The following is a 22,927-nucleotide window of genomic DNA, read 5'->3' as shown; positions in this document are numbered from 1 at the left end:
CTAAATAATACACATAGACATATCTTGAGAAAATAAATCGAGGTATAGCACTTTGCAGAAAAGAATGTTAGTCCCACATATACACTTAAGCAGAGCTTGTTCCAGGTTTAAGGAAGCTCTTCCCAACTTAACTGATTGTGACCTTCCTTTTCTTCCAGTATAACCCTGCCATACAGTCAGTCTGGAGTCCTCATTGAGAAGACCCCCTCTTATCTTAAGATCACTGCCAAACTGGGACTTGTTGCCATACTGGATGAAAATAATTCATTCATGGTATGAAACTAATCTAATTATTCATTCTTTTCCCATCATTAATGTAAACTTTAATCATAGCTTCCATTTATACAACTGTTCAGCTCTATAACTGGATTGCATGTTAAAAAATGAAAACTTTGTAAGTCACTCTGGTTAAGAGCATCTTAGCAGCTAAATGCATAATAATGTAATGTAGCCACCTGGACATTACTGGATGTCATTACGTATAATTCTCAGTGGACAGTCCAAGATGTGAAAGGTCCAGTTAAAACAAAAACAAAACAAAAAAAACCTTTTGGTGAATCAGTTCACCTGAGGTAAGAAAAAAAACTTTTCAAAGAAAAGTGTGTTAATACAGTCTACTTTTTGGTATGGCAATTGCACATGTAAATAGAAAAGGGATATAGACACAATAAACATGCAGTTGAATGCAAAACTACTGGGACAGTGAGACAATTTTTGTTATTTTGGCTCTGTAATCGAGCATACTGGTTTTGAAATAACACAATGAATGTGGTTAAAGTGCAGACTGTCAGTTTTAATTTTAGGCTATTTACATATCATGTAATCAGTGTAGGAATAACAGCCCTTTTTATACATAGTCTACCGTTTTAAGGAGAGCAATTGGCTGCTCAGAATGAAGGCAAACCCAGTGCCTGGTGATGCCTATGAGTTCAGGGAGTCATTAAATGCAAAAGATTTGCAACAAGTATTATGATGATTATTTCAGATAATATTAATTATTCAAATTTTTTCTGCTTCCCTAAAATGGGGGCATTACTTTAAAAAATGTCCGTAATTCCTATTTGGATTACCCGATATTGATGTAAATCATAAATACCGTCAAATTAAAGCATACCGTCTGCACTTAATCCTCAAATTAATTGTTTCATTTCAAATCCAATGTGCCAGTTTGCATAGCCAAAGCAAAATGTTTCACTGTCCCAATATTTTTGCATTTAACTGTATTAACTGAGACTATGTAAACTGTTATGCCACAATTCAAATATTAAACAATCACATTGTATTGTGAAAACTCAACACATGAATTAGAAAACCACAACACTGAACAATAAAAACTCAACATGATTTTTTTTTTTTTTTCATATGAAAAACCTCACAGTGAAGCATACACTGATTCATTCTTATTGTAATGTGAATCTCTGCAGTTTGTCATTTGATGCTTCCCCATTTTTAATTTGTTGCCATGCTTTCATTCAATTCAACAATTGCATTTTAACTTTGAGGTACAATGGTTTACGGTTTCATTGGACACATTTGCCTCTGCTGCAGAGGTTCTGCCAGCCAGAGGGAAATACTTGAGGTTGTCTGACAGTAGGGGGCAAGAGTTTCCAATTTTTCCTCATAAGGACTGCTTCCATCATTCAGCATTGGGAAATTGTAGTTAACGTCACGCCGCGTTGCATTACGGGGTGACTCGTCATCTTTTGAGGAATGCTTAGCTCATTGGTATTTGGGAAAAATAAAGTCCCAGCTAATATTGTGCTGATATCAACTGCCATACTTTAGGATAGTGGTGTAGTGTAGTCATCAATTCCATGTTTTAATGGATCTGGTAACACTCCTATCAAACCCCGAGTAAGACCCTAATAGGGAGGTCAACCCTATTTGCGTGACTATTCAGACAGTTTTTTTTTTCATGTGTAATGTCATAAATGCTAAATCAGATAACAACACAAATTGCTAACTTGAAAATAATGACTGTTTATATGATTTTAAAAATGAAAAAAATAAAATAAAATTAGCTTCCCTCTTCCGTGGAATCACTCCCAAGGGATAGGCCGCAGTGCACATTGGCAGCAGGTTGGGAACTTGGAATTAAAAAGACGCATGTTTCCTTTTTACCATAATTTTAAAGAACACCCAAATACTTTATACCACATTGTAGATAAGATCTTGGTGAAGATGTAAAAATCTTATTAAAACTAGGTTTGTGAAGGTGGCCATAAAGTAAAATTTGCTGCTACTTGTTTGTGATGGTTAATAGTTACCTGCCAGAGCTCCTACTTGATCGTGATAGGTAATATCTACCTGCCAGCTAGCTAACAAATAAAACATTTTCATGAAATTTTTTAGGAGTTGGGTGAACTTTTGCATATTTTAATTTTAACTCAACAATATAGCTGTCAGAATCACTTAACATTTAGGACAGTTTACTAAGTTCGGCTCAGTAAATAAATAACAGGCTGTTTGTACCATTTTCTTCACACCCCACTGCCAGACAGTAGTCAGATGTTAAGTGTGAACGTGTCTGTCTCTCTTCTGGCCCACAATTTAGCAACTGAATGATGGATGAGAGGAGGACGGATATTATTCTCTGATTCTTATTCTCTGAGCATCAAATATTATCAGAGGGATAAACTTTTTCACATTGTAGGCTACTGTAGGCTATTGTGCTACTGTTAAGTATCCTTGTTCAATTCTCAACATAAGAAGGGAGACGCAGGAAACATTAGGTTGCAGCCAAAAAACAGTATTTATTAAATAAGCAAATACCCTACTATAATCCACAATAAGAGATGGTGCATGTATAGTAGGCTATGTGGAGGGTAAATGTAAGCTTAAGGTGTGGAAGGTATGCCTGTAGATGTTGTAAGTGGGGAAAAGAAAAAAGGTGTTTGTCCTGCTACGGCAAGGGAGAAAAGGAGAAAGAGCCAAAAAAACAAAATAAAAGGAGGATAGGGGCTTATAAACCCAAGCCGCCAGGTGTTCCAATTGGGCCAGTTACGTTCCTCTCTACTACCAGCCGTCCGAATAATCACCTGCAACATACAAACAAATGGAAAAGATGGCAGGGCACGGAGAGAACCATAATACTACCGTGGAGATAAATTCACACAAACCAATAGGCTATATTTGAAAAAATGGTTTTAATTATATTAAAACTGATCAGCAACAAAAAGATCACAGATGCTGCAGATAAAGAACTACCACAGTGGGATGAAAGAAATCCAATGAAATTTTCTCCACTGAAGTTACAATTGCTCATTTGTGAAACAAAAGGAACCTGCGTGGTGCAGGATAAATGGAGATTTCCATATGAAATTTAGTTAAGATCATTTCACTTGCTTTCGTTTTTTTTTTAATTTTAATTTTAACAAATAGACAATTAAAAATGTGGGCCTATGGGTTTTTACACAAATGTTTTAACACTAGAAAAGCTGTGTTTTCATTACTTCTTATTACCATCCATCATTGCGGTCATCATTCGGTTGCTCAATACCCTCCGAGGAGAGGAGACAGCGAGACATTCGCACCTAGCCGCATATCAAAACCTGCATGTATTCAGTGACGTAAGTTTGTGAGGTTCCTTTTTGATTTTGAGACTTTTCTCGCAACTTCATGCAGTCCAATCAACAAACTGTATAAGAACTAGAAGGTAAGCTGCCTTCTTGAAACGGCGCTTTTTCCAGGGCTCATTGTTCATTCTCTGATTGTCCAATGTGACATTTTGTGTGAAGGTGGTCATTTTATGCCTTTTACAAATTGTAATGGCTGCCACTGTAATCTTAAAATAGCGACAACTAGCTCAGTTAGCTGACTTTATTAGCTAGCTAAGTCAGCTGTTCTAGTTGTAATGCAGTTATGAGGTCTGAGGTTTAAACCTCAGCAAAGGACATTGAACCATTCTGTTCATAGACTTTAATAACTTTAATAACTGTTATAGGCAACATACTTGCAGATTTTTCTTAATTTTAATTTTCTTAACTTTTTCTTAAGGAGTAACATGGTGGCTTTCACACTTTCTCGGTTTTATGTGCTATTTGCACAAGAGGCATTGAAGAAACACGATGAGTAAAGCATTAAATATGTCCGTTCTTTATTTTTGGAGAAATATGCGTTTTAAATTAATCGTCCTATTTTCAACCGGTTGAGAATGTTATCGACTTAGTGCGTCACAAGTACAGTAACCACTCCCCTTTCCACGCCCCGTAAAGAAATCTGACAGTCTCTGGACTGGACACACCGTCCTGCTACAAGTGTGCTGTGAAGTTTAGGTAGCAAACAACAAGGCTGAATCCTTCTGACGTAATTTACATAGAAACTATATGCTCAGATCGTGTAGTTTCACTCACTGTGGCCAAGCGGAATCGATAACGTTTCAGAAAATATATAACTTTAAAAGGTTTAATTCAATCTTCTACTGGGACTTTTGCCGTGTATTGAGGGTGTGAAAGAAAATTTTGGTGCCGCTGACTATAATCAAATGTTTTACCGTTCAATCGAGCAAGTATCATTCAAAGTACATTTTTATGGGTTAGTGTTGTCCGATTGTGCTAGCTACTTCACATTAACCTTGTACGTCAATCAGTAAAGGCTAACAGCACAGCACCACTTAATTATTGTCACTTTTATCACCACTGTAACGAACTAAAAAAAGGCGACAAACTACCTTTTCTGTGAGAAATGTATTGTCGAGCTCACGCACATGCACTGCTGGCGACATTCTAAAGCTCCGTTTTGCCCTCCCTACTGTCAGTCAGATTGCTGTGATGGCTCATTCTAAATCATATTTGGGGACCCATGGATAACTCGTGACCCATGGTTTGTACCACTGGCTTACGGCAAGACAACGCAAATATTTGACTAACATTAGGTTCACTTATTAGAGTGCCTTTTAAGGACTATAAGACTATATCTGGTTGGTTATATTCATTTATAGCTAGCTTGCTAACGTTAGCTAGCTATGTAGTTTTCTTTCATAATGTAATGTTATCGATAATGTTAGCTAGCTAGTTTGCTTTCATAACGACGTTATATTTGTGGTTTTATCTTAACTTGGCTAACTAGCAAATATTATTATTGGATATAAGTCAATGTCCTTAGCTATCGATACTTGATATACTAAGTTAGCTAGCTTGTGAAAATTCAGTCTCGTATCATGGAGGTAGCTATGGTAACAGGGCACGGTCTGTCAATCATAGCTAACTGACAGTTCTCATTACCACGCCCAGACAGTTCAGGTGAACTTTTATAGTGGGAAATTTAGGCTTAGAAAAATATGTTTTAAAATACATTTAAATGACCGAATAATAAAACAATTATGCGCATTTGTTTTGTTGTTGCCTAAAGACAGCTGGCAAGTGTCACATTCAACCACCATGTTACTCCTTTAATCCAACTTTGGTAGAGGCAGGCTACATACACCCCACCACTGCCTCAGGCTTGCCTTGCGTGGCTATCCGCCTAAATAATGTGAAATGATGATGGAAATGCCCATGTTGAAAAATCAGCCTATATCGCAGCCCCGGAATGTCACTCTTTGGATATATTGAGAGAATAAACTATCATCTTGTACTTTACTTTAGATGGGGATTGATATTTAAGGTTCGCCCATCTTGAAATCACCTCAGTAGACAACCTGAAATGCAATTTTGACTGACATGCAGGTTTTGCTGGTAGCCTAACGAGGACATTGTGATATTTTTCAGTTGAAATAGGTATACACGTATTTCACATGGGAAACTTAGATTCAGTTATGTAATGGCCATAAGGTGGATTTTAACAGCGCAAACCCATTTAAATCATGACAGAGAGACAGGAGCCAGATAGCCAGCGACTCCAAGCCGGATATCTGTGCAGATTCTGGCCTGAAATCAGCACTGCCTGATCTGTCCCGGTGTCGCTGAGCCAGCGGCAATAAGCACTCTGACAATAAAATAATTTTCAATACAGCGTTCGTTCCAAAATGCAATCACGATACCAGAGAAATTAGTAGTTGCTAAAGTAACTGTTTAGTTAGCTATTTACTTAACTAGATTAACAAGATGTTTAGTATAACATTTGGTTGCTGTGTGAAGAAAGGCGTAACCGATTTAACCAACGACCTGCTGCAGGCTACTCCCAAAAGTGTTCCTGAAGCACTTTTATTTTACACTTTACCTCCATCCAGCACTCATGTTGCACTTGTATCATCTTTATATTGTAGCTTGTTGTCATGCCTCCTAGATTGACATACCTTTCTGACTTAGCCAGATGCTTCCTGTGTGAGCTTTCTTAATGTGTACTCATGGTTATGACTGTTACACAAGTAGCATACCTTATCGGACCTAAGTTTGTATGTCATTTGGAGTATATTGTCTACTTCACTTTGAAGCCTGACTTTCGCCTGCCATGCAAAGACTCCACCTCCAACCTGAAATAACATTTTTTATACATGATCCCCATTTAAGGGCACCATAATGTGTGGGACAGCTGGCTTCACAGGTGTTTCTGATTAGTCAGGTATAGCAGGTATAAGTGGGCTTTCGGTGCCTAGTCTTGATTTTAAGCTTTTGATTGCCTTTAGAGTCTGTAATTGGAGTTTGTCTGTTTGTCTTATGTTATTTAATAGGTGGAGATGGACAACAAATACAAAAACCAGACCTGTGGGCTTTGTGGTGACTTTAATGGTGTCCAGCTCCATGGAGAGTTCTTTAAAAATGGTGGGTCCTTATTACCACTCCAAAAAGCAATTTCATTTGAAGAAAATCAAGCAGATTAATCTAATTTTCCTTTTTCATTTTCTGAAGATGTGAAACTGACTTCTTTTGAATATGGAAACTTCTGGAAGATGGATGATCCAACAGAACGCTGCAATGAACAGATATTAAGCTATGATAAGAAATGCTCAAATCTGGTATTTATTCTTTATCCTTATGAACTTTTTGTCATAGATTTTTTCTTGTAAAATATTTGCAGTTCTTTATACAAGATAGCTTTTTTGAACTGAAGTTTCTTATTGCTCCCACTGAAATGTAACATTGACGCCTTTTATTTTTACTGTCGCATTGCAGACATTGGTGTGTGAGCAGCTGTTTTCCAGCCCATTCTTCAGCAGCTGCAGGGACCTGGTGGATGTAGAACCATTTGTCAAGGCTTGTGTAACAGACATGTGTCACTGCGATAACAGTAGCAGTGCTTCCTGCTTGTGTGACACCATTTCAGAATATTCCCATCAGTGTGTGCATGCTGGGGGAAAGCCACAACAATGGAGAACTGTCCAGTTCTGCTGTATGTGTCCTTACACTCATCTCCAACTCTGACATCAAATAAATATCCTCGCTTCAAGCATAAATCTTAAGAAAAATGACAATGTGCTGGCATGCAGATTTGTGCGGTTTTACATTTAATTTTTATTATTAAGTATTTGTTTCAAACTACAGTATTATAAATGTTGCAATTCAGAAGCCATCTAACATGATCCTTTATGGTTTAGCGAAGTCATGCCCTTTCAACATGGAATACCAGGAGTGTGGAATCCCCTGTGCAGACACCTGCTCTAACACAGAGAGAAGTTACCTGTGTGAAGACCATTGCAGCAATGGCTGCTTCTGCCCACCTGGTAACATCGATTGAATATCATTGCAAGTTCTTACTAAACACCAGAGCATTGTTTTTTTAAGCATTATTAATTTGGGGCAAGGTATAAAGTATGGGTATGACATGAAGGCAAGAATGTTAAACTGACCAGTGAACAAACAAAATATCCATAATTAATGGAATAATGTTAATTAAGAGTAATGTTATGCTTCTTTGGTGCAAAGGTACTGTTCTTGATGACATCAAACAGAGCGGCTGCATCCCAATCCATGAGTGCTCCTGCATGCACAATGAAAAGGCATACGCATCTGGAGAATCTTACACAAGCAGCTGCAAAATATGGTGAGCTATGCTGGGTATATTTGACCTCTAAGGCTGGTGTTTTTACTATCCAAAAATATGGAATATGCATTCTGTGTCATTTATTAGCCATGTCTGCACCCAATTTCATGTCAATACTGTGATTTATTCCATTTTAACATTACTAGGAAAAGTGCATACCTCTACACAAATTTCAGACCACCCAGCCTGTTGCAAAATGTGGCAAGAAAACAAGGATCAATACCATGCAAACATCAATCTATGTAGTTCTGTTTTTACTCCGGGAAGGAGTTCACAAATAAACCTTTATAGTGATGGAGTGTGGTGGAAGAATATAGTGCATGCACCAAAATAAATGCATCAGCACAAAGGTGGTAATGGCAATACTAATACAAATACTAATAATACTACACATAAAGGTAAACAATACATTTACAAAAAACACACATACCTTGTTTAAAAATTCAAATGTGTTCTAATAAACAGGTGGCAATGACATCTTTGTTACAATGCATCAGCTAATAGGTTTACATATTGTCTTCTAATTTAGAGTATTAGGTAATTAACCAACTAATGCATTGATTTGAGAAAATTTTTTTTTAGTAGATGTGTATAATAAATACAAATAAAAATATACAGTAGCTGCAAGGAGAAATTAAGCAGCCAATTAAGCAGCCACGTCCATGCAACCAACTCTTTTGCTTGCCCAGTTTAAATGTTTCTTGGTATAGCACCCCCAAGAGACCAAATTTCACTAAACTTGGTGTGTGCCTCTCCCAGGCCTCATGGTAAATCATCTGGACCAGGAGACAAAGGGTTGTAATCTTTCTTTATGGCGCTTTTGGCACCAAATTTGTCCGTATATGACGGCCATATTATTTGACCACAAAACTATCTTTTAAAGTCGGACTGAAATTTGAAATACTGTATCATTATTTATATTCTATACCATTGCAAAATTGTTTTTAAATGGTTTTAAAATGTTTTTTTTTTTAAATGATAAAAATTTATACTTTTGGACATATCACAAAAATGTTACTATCATGTTACTATGGAGGTCAGATACTGCGTGGGCGAGGTCGAGGGCGTACTCCTTGCGTTTTGAGTGACAGCTAGTGGGCGGACAGTCTGAAAATGTTGACTGTGACAGCCATCAAGATAAAATAATAGGGTGACAGGCTACATTTCAGTAGATAGGTAAAGTTAAATGAGTTGTCATATTGCACAAAGTCAACAAATCTCCGTAGCTAGCTAGATAAATAATATTCGGCTTTCCTGAATTGTTGCTTTATATTTCGCGTGATAATTATGTTGATGCTAAGATTGCTTTTCAGCTATGCCAGCTAACGTTAGCGAATGTAGCTGTTAGCTATCCTCCTTGTAAGCCAGGCGAAGGTAATTCATACACTCTGTAATTATACAATATAATAATATAAGAAACTTACTTTGTGGTTATCCTCCGTACTGCTGTGAACTGTGCTTGATCGAATTGTGGGGACTGCTCAACCTATTTTTAAGTTGCATTCTGTCGTGCATTTTTTTATTATAGCTATTTGCTGAAGTTGCTATATGGTGCTAGTCAACTACAGCCTTGGCTGAAGTGATAATACCATTCCATTCTCAGAATAATATATATTTTCTTTTATTTTGTACCGCATAGGAAAAGTACATGTGCTTTACATACATACATTAAAAGACAATGTCAATCATAAGCAAATACACGCTGTGATAGGCTGCATGCAAATGAAACCGCTTTCTGACGTCAAGAAGCGGAAATTTTTAAAAAAGTGGAAAAAAAACACAGCAGGTGGTGCAGTGATTTTTAAAACACCAATTTCTATAATTCAAAACAAAAAATTCTAAATTGTAAATGATTTGATAATACAACTATTTTACCACCAAGGGTAGTACAAAATATAAGCGAAGCAATTTCAGTCCGACTTTAACAACAAAGAAACAAAGAAATGGTTCATAGATATACTGTAACACCTAAAACTGCAGCTAGATTTGGTGAATGGTGATGGCTCTGGGAGGAGATGGCTGATACACAAAATGACCAAAACCAAGGGCATATGATTTGCCTGTTTTGATCATTTACATTTAGTCTTGTTGAAATATCTGCTATAATTGGCTTAAAAAAATTTCCCTGTATAAGTGGTAAAATTTCATGCAACTTTCTGTGTACCCCCTGAAAAAGAATGGTACCAAGTTAGCTATCAATACAACAAGGCTCTGCAGAGTTACGGCTCACTTCCTCACTTTTAGCACCTTCACCCTCAAATTTATTTACAGTGACCATATTGTTTGATCTAGTAACTATCTTGTCAAAACTTTTGGTCACCACCCTCTAGGAGTAGATGTCTTTAACAAAAACATTTTTTTAATTCAAAGCAGCAAAAAATCCAATGTACTCTAAAGTATTTGAATTTTCCATAAGGATAGACATACTGTGAGGTAGGATTCAAGTATCTTGCTCAAAAGGGGCATGAGTTATGATTATTTTAATATTGGACATTCTAATGATAATTATAGTGCGACAGAGTGGCCAATTGGTGCCAAAATAACCCAGTAGCCATACAGATATACCCATGTGAATGCTGAGGAAATTTATCACTGCAACAAGTTTAAAATATCTAAAAGGCAACAGTGATTTTTCATGAATTTGTGAATTTTTAAAACATATTGTGCCCTGTAGCACCACCATGTGATTCCTTTGGGCCACTACTTTATGGCTGGGCTATAGACGTGAGTGCCAATATAGCTAAACATTTATGTCACACCATTTTATTATTATTAGCATTTTTGTGATATGCCACATCAATTTTCATTGGCTTAATGGCTGCCAAATGGTTCAAGCAAGAATCAGCTTTGGCCTGTTGGTGGTGCTACAGGTGTGGATGAACTGACCCAAACTGGGTGTCTGGATACCTTGACCTGTCCTCAATCACTGCAAAATTTCACAAAAATCCATGTAGTGGTTCAATGGGCTGCTATACACTCCCATGGAAGAAACTATAATAATAGTTAAAAAGTCTGACAATTACAATTGATGCCTTTACACCTTTGGTGCTTGACCATTACTAAGTAAATAAAAGTTACACTTCAAGTGTTTACATGCTATATGAAGTTTGTGTTAACAAGTTTTGGATTGCATGTACTACTGGTATATTGATTGTAAATATAGACAGGTGCTGAATTTAATTGATTTCTGTTACTTAAATGGTTGAATTTTTCAATGCAGTACTTGTTCTGAAGGCCAGTGGAGCTGCAATGATGAGGAGTGCCCAGCAACCTGTTCTATTGAGGGAGGTTCACATGTGACCACCTATGACAGGAAAGCATACACATTCCATGGTGACTGTACTTATGTTCTTTCTAAGGTAGGTAACCTTCAGTCATTACCTTATGGTGTGGGTATTTCCAATCCAGAACAACATATTATATACACATGAAGCAATACAGATTTTATCAAAGGTAAAAAAAAAAAAAAAATAGAACATATAATGATAGGAACACAATATTTGGCCCATTTAAGCATTTATCTAGTATATAGCACTGCACCAAGCCTGGACACCCTGAAGGTCTCTGCCTCTACTACTGGATATGACCTGACAAGAAGTTCAATGCAATGCAGTGCCCCAGCCCCCCACCTCCCCTCTGAAGCGCACACCTAGGGTGACAACAGCAATGAAATCTCACTGGCTGGTAACAGGAAGAAAAGAAATCATGAGCAGAACTTGACTCAGGTTTCATTGAAACATAGCAACTTAGTGATTGGTAATTGCCTTTGCTGTCAGTGATCAAATTTTAATTAAGCCGATATTTAACTCCATTTGGTGGTTTCTTGTAAATTTACAGGGCCAGATTTTTTTCATGTGGTCAGAACAAATGGCCCTAATGGGGTTCTTTAAAAAGCTTAATTTAGAAGGTTGAGGTATAGACACTATCTCAATGGGATAAGATCTGGGGGGTATTTCATGAAGCAGGATTACTGAGTTAGCTGGATAACGGCACTGAGTATTTACTTCAGTCCATGTTCCAGATTTGTTATGGTTCTAGGTTTTACTCAGTGCCGTTAACCAGCTAACTCAGTAAGCCTGCTTCGTGAAACAGGGCCTTGGGTAGCATTTTCAGTTACTAGCACATATCTGTGTATGACAGTAAGTGCTGCTGCCAATCCTTGGCTTTGGTGAATCAGGGATTTGAATTTTGTGTAAAGAAATACTTCTTGATATGCATGCAGAATGTACCTGTTCATTGATTTATACTTATGCCCCCTTGTTCTACTAACCTAAAAACTAAAAAAATATTGTTCTTCCCTCTGATAAATCTAAAAGCCTCAATAAAATTTAGAGGATTGAGGATTTTAGACTACTGCTATATTTGATCATCTACTACTTAAATATTTTACAATATAAACACATTTTACATTTTCCTTCCCCTAATATACTCCTCTCTAAAAATTTCCCACATGCAAACTTCATATTTAACTATGCTGAATGTCGTTTGCCCAGTTTCTACCCACTTCTCGATTCTCTTTCATTACTTTCCAGTGTTCCAGTGTTTGCTAAACCTACTGTATCTGCAAATTTAACATAACATAATGACGAAAACAGACCATTCAGCCCAACAACGCTCACCATTTTTCTGACTAAACAGTACCTAGTGCTTTGATTACCTACAGACTGGATAGTATCTAACAACGTATCAAGCCTGATCTTGGAAATCCATGACCTGGCAGGCTATTCCACACATTGACTACCCTCTGAGTGAAAAAAATTCTTCTGGAATTTACCTTTTGCTAATTTCCATTTATGTCCCCTCATTCTACTAACAGAACTCAACCAGAAGAATCTCTTGTAGTTCACTTTGTCAGCCCCCTTTATGAATTTAAAAGCCTCAATCAAATCACCCCTAAGTCCCCTTTTACTTAGCTTGAAGAGATTAAGGATCTTAAGTCTTTCCTCATAGCTTTTATTTTTCATACCAGGATTCAATTTGGTTGCCCTTCTTTGAACCTTTCCAGAGCCTCTATATCTTTCTTGTAGTACAGTCTCTAGAACTGCACTCAATACTCCAAATATGGGCTAACAAATTAATAAGATAAGTATAACATTCTTGGATTTATACTCAATACTTTTGTCTATATATCCCTGCATCCTGTTGGCCTTTTTTACTGATACAGCACAGTCTCTAGAACCTGAAAGGCTTTAATCAACCATTACTCCCAATCTTTTTCAAATTGAGCACATTCTAGTTTTGTTCCTCCCCTAAAGTAATCCTCCTTATGCTTTTATTTCCCACATGCAGAACTTTACATTTGGCTATTTGAATTTCATTTGCTAGGTTTCCACCTACTTCTGGATTTTGTATAAATCTTCTTGGATTACTTTGATAGATTCCAAACTATTAGCTGGGCCTCCCAGTTTGGTATCATCTGCAGATTTGCAATGTACTTTCTATGTCACTGTCAAGGTCATTTATTTAAATGAGGAAGAGCAGTGGTCCCAGTACCAGTCCTTCTGGGACTCTACTTCCCACAGTTCCCTGCTCAGATAATATCCCTCCGTCTTTCATTTTGCTAACAAGTCTCTCATGGTACCTTATCAAATGCTTTTTGGAAATCTACGCATATAATATGGTTAGCCTTGTTATAGTCAGAACACATGGTAGCTTCTTCAAAGAATACCACGTTTCTTTGGCTTCCCTTATGAAAACCATGCTGGCTATCTCTAAGGATGTTGTTATTTTGAAGAAACATTCCTAACTTGTTTCTAATGACAGATTCCAATATTTTACATGTGTTGTAAGTTAAACTATTAATCAGTACATCCCCCTTTCTTACATATTAGTATTATATTACCTTGCTTCCAGTCCTCAGGTATTTCTCCAGTTTCAAAAGACTAAAAATCTAAATAAAATACCTGCCAAGATAATCTCACCTAACTCTTGGAGTATCCTTGGATATATGCCATCAGGGCCAGCTGCGATATTTGTCTTTAGTTTATGTAATTTACCCAATTTTTCTTTATCCTTTATCTCAAAATCTGATAAAACATTCTGAATATGCCTTCCAGTCTATTAGTAACCTCTTCTTTAGCAAAACTCTCAACAAACTAACTATTTAAGCCTTCAGAAATATCTTTATTCTTATGCAACTATATATAGGAATGTTTGGGGCCTCTGGCTCCCTGACCACGCAACTGGCCCTTTGTTGAGTCACGTTCTCCATTAAATCTTTCTGGTCAACCAAGACATAATTAAGTGCCTGTCCCCTTCCACTTGTGACCTGCAATAAACTCTCTGCTTGATCAATTAAAGCACCAGTTTGAAACACCCCTTTTGGGAGGATAAGCAGGCAATTTAACAGGCTTCAATATTAAAGCAGTAATTAATCTATCCATGTTTTATTGGGCCTCATTCATGTGTAACACCTGCCACGTGTGCTAGCAATGTAGATGTTGAATTTGCTATAAGCTACCCTATAGCAATAAGTTACCATGTAGTTAACTTTGGTGATATTAAAATAATATACACGATTACACAAATCACAAAACCCACAAATCATATAACCTGTAAGTGAGTTTCAGAACAAATTGTTTTACTTCACGTAGCCTTCGTTATCAGTGAACAAACAATTCCCTAATCCATATACATCTAAACACATTCACAAAATAAAAAATGTACACAAATGGCCCTCAAAATAAAACCAGTTGGCGTGCTTCTCCATGGCATTGGAGCACCTGTGGTTATTGTACTCACAGCTGCCCACACAGTTCTGCAGAGAATTGGTGAGGAAGAACTTGGAGATTCCAGCGTTGGAGACAATCTGTTGAGAAACGAGTAAATCCCCTGGTAGGTTCCCTCCAGGGTACAAGCAGTCTATCCTCAGAATTGTAGACATTCGGCTGTGCATTCGCCCGCCGTTAAGTCTCACCAACGTTCTCCGTCCTTCTCCCAACTCTCCATGGCTACACCTTTCACCAAGAAGGATCTCAAATCTTTTTATTTCCTCTTATAACCACTCCAACCCAGACATCAATTTAAAACAATGTAACAAATTTAAAATGCACTGTCAATTGCGTAAAAGGTCAAAATCAAAAAGGTACGCGTGATCACAACCAATTAACCAATAGGAATACAGTAAACAAGCATCGCCATTAGGTATCAAAAGTTCAATATAAAAAAAACACATTGGGCACAAAAATGTAACCCTGTGCGTTCCTGACCAATTTTAACCAGTTTCTACGTGGGTTACACACTGTCACACGCCGATGTGACACCCCTGGGAGGGAGATGCGGCAGTGCCGGGGAACACCGTTGTCTGTCGCATGGAGAGAGAGAGAGAGTGCATCCACACAAACATGAAATAAAATAAACCGACACCTTCACCTTTCCCCCTCACGGGTTCTGGGCAAAAACAATAAACTAAAACAACAAGCTAAAAGAAAGTAAAACAGAGTGACAACTATTTCAGTTCCCTGCTCTGTACCTGACCCGCCTTCTCGGCCAGGTCCAGTTCCTCCAGCATCCCAGCTGAGGATTCCTGTTTTTTTAGTGCTCAAAATAAAATGAAACGAAAATTATAACTGCGCTCTTGGTGTTAGCTCCCGGTCTATGTACGATATATAACATGTCTAATTTTGCTTTTGGAATATCATTTTATAGCTCAGTGTAACCAAAGGATTTCTCATCATCGCATTACGCTTAGGCTACACATTCACTCTGTGGTAGCAGTAAAAGACACTGTACCTGACAAAATGTTATCAGTGATTTTCATAATTTTTCAGAAAATATTATTATTATTGAGAACTTCTGAGCATAGCTAAGTCATTTGTTTGCTGATAGACCTAGCTGACATCGTTTTCTGAAGTAAGACAGAAGAGGAGAGGACAACAGGATTGATTTACTGTCTTTGTCTCACAATGCTGAAGTTGGCTCCCAATTCGCAGCACCCGATTCAAAAATTCCGGTCCACCTTAAATCGGTTGCGGTATATGATTGGATGGTTTCGTGGTCTTTCCTATGTGTTTGCAAAGTTTATAATTTGCTTTTAAAAGTGAGATAAGACTCAAGACAGAAATTGAACAATGGTGGTAATGTGAAATTATTATTATTATTATTATTATTATTATTATTATTATTATTATTATTATTATTTGATTATGTTGCATTAGCTTCACATGTCTTTTAAGGCTCTAATATGGAAGGATCAGAACACATTTTGCTTTCCCCTCAAAATATAATAGTCTCAACATTGCATAACATGTGTATGACAAAACAGGAACTCATGTACCTCTGAAATGGTGTGGATGAAATATCACTGCACTGTATACAAATAAAACTCTAAACTGTGTATATAAATAAATGCAGTAATAAAATCCTTTCGGAAAATGAACATATTGGATGGCAATTTCACCTCAAAATTTGAAGGTCTCAAACTTTTGACACTTGGGGTCCTAGTCTACATCCCACCCATTTCCGTGAAATTTTACTGTACCATTTTTGAATATTCCCACCTCAAACCAATATAATCTAATAGAAAATGAAAATTTGGATTGAAATAAATCCTGAAAATTTAAAGGTCTCAAAGTTTTGACACTTGACATCATCTATGATAATCAAGGGTCAAAATTTTGAGACATTAAAATTTTCAGAAGAAATTGCAATCCAAATGATCACTATTTTCAATATGGCTGTATTGATATGCACAGAAAGTCTGTAGTGGAATTATTTGAAAACGGTACAGTAAAACTCCACACAATTGGGCTAGGATGTAGATCTGGACCCCTTCTCTCATGAAGAAGTATCAAAAGTTTGAGACCTTTTAAATGTATGGAGAAATTAGAAAACCAAATTTTCTCATTTCTCACTTAGTCTATATTGAATTACATAGAATGTTTGAAGCAGGATGATTCAAGAATGCTACAATAAAATTTCACAGAAATGGGGTAGAACGTAAATCAAGACCCCTTCTATCATGAACAATTATCAAAAGTTTGAGACCTTTTTAAATGCTACAGTAAATCTTCACACCTTTTAATTCTGGTGAGATATTTCAATCTAAAATTTCACTTATTTAGATTAGTCTATTGAATTACATGGAAGGTTTTAAATGAGATTACTCAAATGCTACAATAAAGTTCCACAGAAATGGGGTAGGACATAGAACAGGACCCCATCTGTTATGAACAAGTGTAAAAACTTTGAGACCTTTTACATTTCGGTAGAAATTCCTATCCTATTATCATTCATTCTGGGATAATTACATAGCACCAGAATTGATTTCGCTCTTGAAGGCTGACAATATTTTCTTTTACATAGAGAGCTACACCCCCACCTCTCTTGCTGGATATATGCTTCCTAATGAGTTTGTACCCCTCTGTATAATTCATCCCCATCCTCCTCCCAAAGCCATGTCTCCAAACTATGTCATAGCCCCCACTATTCGTAGCAGCCTCAAGCTTTTTGATAGTATTTTTATACTTCCAGCATTTAAACAAAGACATTTCAGATTATTACTTCTACACATCCTCTCCCATTCCTTCACCCCCTGCCCATCCCAAGCTTTCTTTAAAAGGATTTCATTGGTGTTCACAGTATTATATGTTGCCTTGACAGCTTCCATCCGGACAGTGTGCACCTCCCTGCCCTTTTCACTGTCTGACTTCCCTGCCCCCAAAGTCCCTAGTTTACATCCTGTGCTACCCTAAGCATACATTATCCCAGAGCAGCAGTACCCCTCTGGTTCAGATGTAGCCCATAATGCTTGTACAAGTCACCCCTGTCCCAAAAGGAGTCCCAGTGCCCCATAAACCTGTACCCCTATTTCCTACACCAAGTTTGTAGCCACGTGTTAAACCTCCAAAAAAGATTTTTATTCCCTCTGCTTGCATGCGGTACCTGTCGTATTCCAGAAAAAACTACCATGGAGGTTCTGCTCCTAATGTTTTCTACTAGCTCCACAAATTTGTCCTGAAGAACCTCAAACCTACCCTTACCTACAGTCAGGTCCATAAGTATTTGGACAGTGACACAATTTGCATTATTTTGGCTTTGTACGCCACCACAATGGATTTTAAATTAAACAATCAAGATGTGATTTAAGTGTAGATTTTCAGCTTTAATTTAAGGGTTTTGTCAAAAATATTGTATGAACAATGTAGGAATTACGACCATTGTTATACATAGCCCACCCACCCCAATTTTAGCGTTTTGCCTTCAGTTTTGCCTTCAGCAAGTGAAATGCATGCTCAATTGTATTCAGGTCAGGTGATTGACTTAGCCATTGCAGAACATCCCACTTCTTTGCCGAAAAAACGTCTTGGGTTGCTTTCGCAGTATGCTTCAGGTCATTGTCCATCTGCACTGTGAAGCGTCGTACAATGAGTTTTGAAGCATTTGGCTGAATCTGAGCAGATAATATAGCCCTATACACTTCAGAATTCATCCTGCTGCTTTTGTCAGCAGTCACATCATCAGTGAATACAATGGAATCAGTTCCAGTGGCAGTCATACATTCCCACACCATAATACTACCTCCACCATGCTTCACAGATGAGGTGGTATGTTTTGGATAATGAGCAGTTCCTTCCCTTCTCCATACTCTTCTCTTCCCATCATTCTGGTACAAGTTGACCTTTGTCTCATCTGTCCAAAGGATGCCATTCCAGAACCGTACGGTCTTTTTTTAGATGTTTTTTTGGCAAACTCTAATCTGGTCTTCCTATTTTTGAGGCTTACCAATGGTTTACATCTTGTGGTACACCCTGTGTATTTACTCTGGTGAAGTCTTCTCTTGATTGTTGACTTTGACACAGATACGCCTACCTCCTGGAGGGTGTTCTTGATCTGGCCAACTGTTGTGTACGAGTTTTTCTTCACCATGGAAGGTATTCTTCTGTCATCCACCACAGTTGTTTTCTGTGGTCTTGCGGGCCTTTTGGTATTCCTGAGCTCACCAGTGCATTCTTTCTTTTAAGAATGTACCAAATAATTGATTTTGCCACATCTAATGTTTTTGCTATCTCTCTGATGGGTTTTTTTTCAGCCTAATGATGGCTTGCTTTACTGACAGTGATAGTTCTTTGGACTTCATATTGAGAGTTAACAGCAACAGATTCCAAATGCAAATGCCACACTTGAAATCAATTCTTGACCTTTTATCTGCTTACTTGTAAATGAAATAATGAGGGAATAACACACACCTGGCCATGGAACAGCTGAGCAGCCAATTGTCAAATTACCTTTGGTCCCTTAAAAAGGGGGGGACCACATATAAAAAGTGCTGTAATTCCTACGCCGGTCACCTGATTTGGATGTAAATACCTAGTTAAAGCTGAAGGTCTGCACATTGAGCTCATATTCATTATTTAATTTCAACTCCAATATGCTGTGATAGACAGCTAAAAAAACAATAACTTCGTCAATGTCCAAATATTTATGGACCTGACTGTATGTCATTGGTTCCTACGTGAATTATGACCACTGGATCCTTCCCCGCCCTGGCCAGGAGCTGGTCAGCACGTTCCAGGAGATCTCCTGCCTGGGCATCAGGCAGGCAACATACTATACCATACGAGATTCCTTTTTGTGTGAACAGTCTATGCTGTCTATCCAAATAATTGAGTCCCCCACTATCACCAACTCCCTCTTCCCGACTCTCGGGGTCAAGGGCCTGGCTCTGGAGATGCCGCCCCGTGGGGTGTGCACACCCTTTTTTGCGCTTGCACCCAACTGTCACCCAACTATTACTCTCTGCCTGCTCTGGATTTCCCCCCTTCCCAGCTGTGGCATGCACACCAGTTCCTTAAAGGACATGCTACTCAGTTCCTGGAACTCTACCAATTGCCAACTGTGGAGTCCAGCAAGCTGGCTCTCAAGAATAAGGATCTTGCTCGGTCGGCAATGGTGGCAGACTAACTCGCCCTGGAAATCACTTTCCAGAAACGTGATCATCCTGCAACGCTCACACAGCTTTGGCCACATTTTTACCACCCTATCTCTCCATAGTTACTGCCAAGACAGAGACACCAAGACCACAACTTAAAAATACACGGTTGGGTCTGGACAACCAGCAGCAGAAATTGGAAAGAAAATAAGGCACTTTTAACTATCTAACACTAAGCGTTGAATTAATAACACAAAAAAGACTACTGCTGCAGAATTAATCTAACTAACTAAAGGAATCTTTGTACTAGGTAATATTTTATTTATATATCAGGACAAAATACAACCAAAATTTAATCGGAATCAGATTATCATAAACTATAGCTAACGTTAGCACTTAACAATAAAGGGAAACTCATCTAACTACAGTTATTTTTTGCTCCTGGGGAGACAAAAAATCTCCCGTCAGCAAGAAGCTGTTCGGTTTAGCTAACTGGCTAGGTTGCTATCCGAGTGCTTAATGGAGATGGGGAAAAAGTGGAAAAATCCCCCTGTCCCTCAACAGCAACAAACATTTTCACCTTAGGAGCAAAACAGTCTTACCTTACTTATAATATGGGCTTTAAAAACTCAAAGTAATATCAAATACACACTTGAAAACACAATACAATCCTGAAACAAACATTTCTAAACACCACCAGACTCCTTTCTCTCACTCATTCCATCACAAACTGGAAGTGCGTGTCTGACACCAGTAATCGAGCAAGAGCAGCAGCAGCCAAGCAACTGCCCCACCCAACTTGCTACGAATGTCCCTAATGAGACAATTCCAGACCCACTGTGAAATAACTCCTGTAATTCTGACTGACTGTATTTTGACAAGGAGCCCAGTTGAATTTTTTCAAATTCATTTCGGGTGGATTTAAATCAAAACACTTTGTGGCTCCCTCAAGGAGATCTAAGAGGTTTGTTATGCATGACATAACCCTCCCCCCCCCCCACCCCACCCGCCCCCCGGTTGACGCCACTGGCAACAAGCCACTAATCCCTTTTTCTGTTTCTGTCTGTCCGTTATGTGATATTATGGTTACACCCAGAAACTGCACATACAACTCGCATATAATTTATCAGGATGTAATGAAAAAAGTTTAGGAGTCGAAAATATGACAAATACATGCTTTATGTGATGGTGGCACTATAGAGCACAACTATTTGTTCTCAATGTGCTTTGTGGACTTCAAACAAACAGGGGAATGTGAGTTTCATCCAGGTTGCATGCATTTGGGGGGTTGCTTTGGAGTACAAAAATTTAGATAGCTTTTCATCCACATACTCCAAAGTGATAGAATCCTGTAGTTTGTGAACCCACCAGTCTCAGAGGAGATCATTTTGGCCATGGAATGCAATGTTCTAAATTATGGAAAACAACAAATGAGACAAGGAATCTGTAAAACGGATCATCTTTGTAGGTTTGTGAGATATCTGCCATAAAGTAAAACAGTGACAGAAGTGAGTGACATTTGCAAGCTATCTACCAAATAATGTAGCTCTGTATGCCGTTCGTTTTTGGTTGGCATGTGGAACAGAAAGCTGTACTGCATTTCATAATTTGTTTTTCCCTATTAATGTGAAAATGTAATTTAAAGAATTAAAGAAATTTAACTTCTGGCTCATCAAGTGCTGCTGTTCCATCACCATTTGGAATGTAAGCTGTGATGCCATTCTTTCCCCTAGGAATGCAATGGAACTCTATTCACAGTATTGGGTGACATTGTTAAGTGTGGACTGACAGACACTGAGACCTGTTTCAAGCATGTCACCATGGCTCTTTCTGAAGACTCCACTGTAAGTTGCCTCTAAATTATCTCTGCAAACATTATTAGACGCCAGGTTGGAAATTACATTATTCAATTTTAGCATCTCTATTACGTGACCAGGAGTATATTTATTTCTGAACCAGGATGTGTCTTCTGGCCTAGGATTTTACTTGATCCAGTTATGTCCTTGACTTGGTTTTGGACCTGACCTTTATTAATAGGACCTGCCTTGTGTCTCTGACATTAGTTTTTTAGCATATAGGAAGATTAATACAACACAGTCATCATACCTGTCAGGCAAGTAATTCTACTTCACCACAGGGCCCAGCCTTTTGGTGATGTGTAAATGTCACTGTACTGTGGAGTGGGAAGCCAGCATTGAATTCCCACATCCAGAGAGCAAGCCGTTCACCTTCTTGTAAAGCTTGCTGTAACTACAATAAGAGAAACTAATATCCTTTACAGTGCATAAGGTAAATTTTTATCCACAGGTGATTAACATCCAGGCAAATGGGAATGTCTATGTCAATGGAATCTATTCTCAGCTGCCCACATCTACTGGTAAGCCTTTTTGCTTGCACAGAAATGGAATATTAGTACATGTGAAAGATGGAAATTACTTGTAAAATGTATACACAGCCTTCAGTTCAAAAATCAAATTTATGGACATGTGGTGTGTCTCATACTTTTAAAGGACTATTCTAGGGTGGCAATCGGCCCCGTAGTTTGATGATGGGATTTTAGTTGGTGAAATGTCCATGCCCATGTCCAAGCGACCCATCTGCTCACTTAGTAGCACCAGCAATCTGCCCCCTGAAAATGCACATGAATTATTTTCCTCTGACCCAATGTCTGTGCAAAAAGAAGCAGCTGCTGACCTCACATTTTAGAAAAATGTGTGTGGTTTCCTGCATTCTCTAAAATTAACAGAGGAGGTTGCTACAATGGGCACTCCAACTGAGCATTCCAAATACTAATTGGGATAGAAAAAAATTATTATTTTATCTCTCTAACGTGCTATTTGAATTTCACAGGAGGGGCAATGATTTTCAAACCGTCAACTTTTTATATCATTATCAAGACATCTTTTGGGCTTCAGTTGGAGGTCCAGCTCTCACCAATCATGCAGGTCTACATCACTGCAAGCATTTTATTCCGGAAAAAAACATGTGGTATGTTTCACCAGCACCAGGACAGTACATGAAATCCTGCATCAGACCTATATTCAACAATTACCTCACATGCTCAACCTGTATTAGATCAATTTTATTCATGTAAACACTGATTTCACTGACCCTCTGACCTTACCTTAATCTGCATTA

At 38.0% G+C, this 22,927-nt stretch overlaps 2 protein-coding genes across 2 annotated transcripts in view; one reads left to right on the top strand and one right to left on the bottom strand.

Annotated features, from left to right (window-relative positions):
* LOC118228155 (mucin-5AC-like) overlaps positions 1–22,927 on the top strand; it is an 81,641-nt gene that overhangs the window by 478 nt on the left and 58,236 nt on the right. The window contains exons 2-11 of the mRNA XM_035419492.1: positions 159–273; positions 6,611–6,701; positions 6,789–6,895; positions 7,053–7,269; positions 7,475–7,600; positions 7,803–7,920; positions 11,141–11,279; positions 21,523–21,633; positions 22,097–22,166; positions 22,640–22,777. Of these exons, the coding sequence (XP_035275383.1) occupies positions 159–273; positions 6,611–6,701; positions 6,789–6,895; positions 7,053–7,269; positions 7,475–7,600; positions 7,803–7,920; positions 11,141–11,279; positions 21,523–21,633; positions 22,097–22,166; positions 22,640–22,777 (1,232 nt within the window). The remainder of the gene's footprint in view (positions 1–158; positions 274–6,610; positions 6,702–6,788; positions 6,896–7,052; positions 7,270–7,474; positions 7,601–7,802; positions 7,921–11,140; positions 11,280–21,522; positions 21,634–22,096; positions 22,167–22,639; positions 22,778–22,927) is intronic.
* Positions 1–22,927, bottom strand: part of LOC118227486 (tryptophan 5-hydroxylase 1) — a 214,253-nt gene that overhangs the window by 187,962 nt on the left and 3,364 nt on the right. The window lies entirely within an intron of this gene.

Source organism: Anguilla anguilla, chromosome 5 (assembly GCF_013347855.1).
Source record: "Anguilla anguilla isolate fAngAng1 chromosome 5, fAngAng1.pri, whole genome shotgun sequence".
Classification (NCBI taxonomy): domain Eukaryota; kingdom Metazoa; phylum Chordata; class Actinopteri; order Anguilliformes; family Anguillidae; genus Anguilla; species Anguilla anguilla.
The sequence above is the reverse complement of the archived record's forward strand: the minus strand, read 5'-3'. Positions and strand labels throughout refer to the sequence as shown.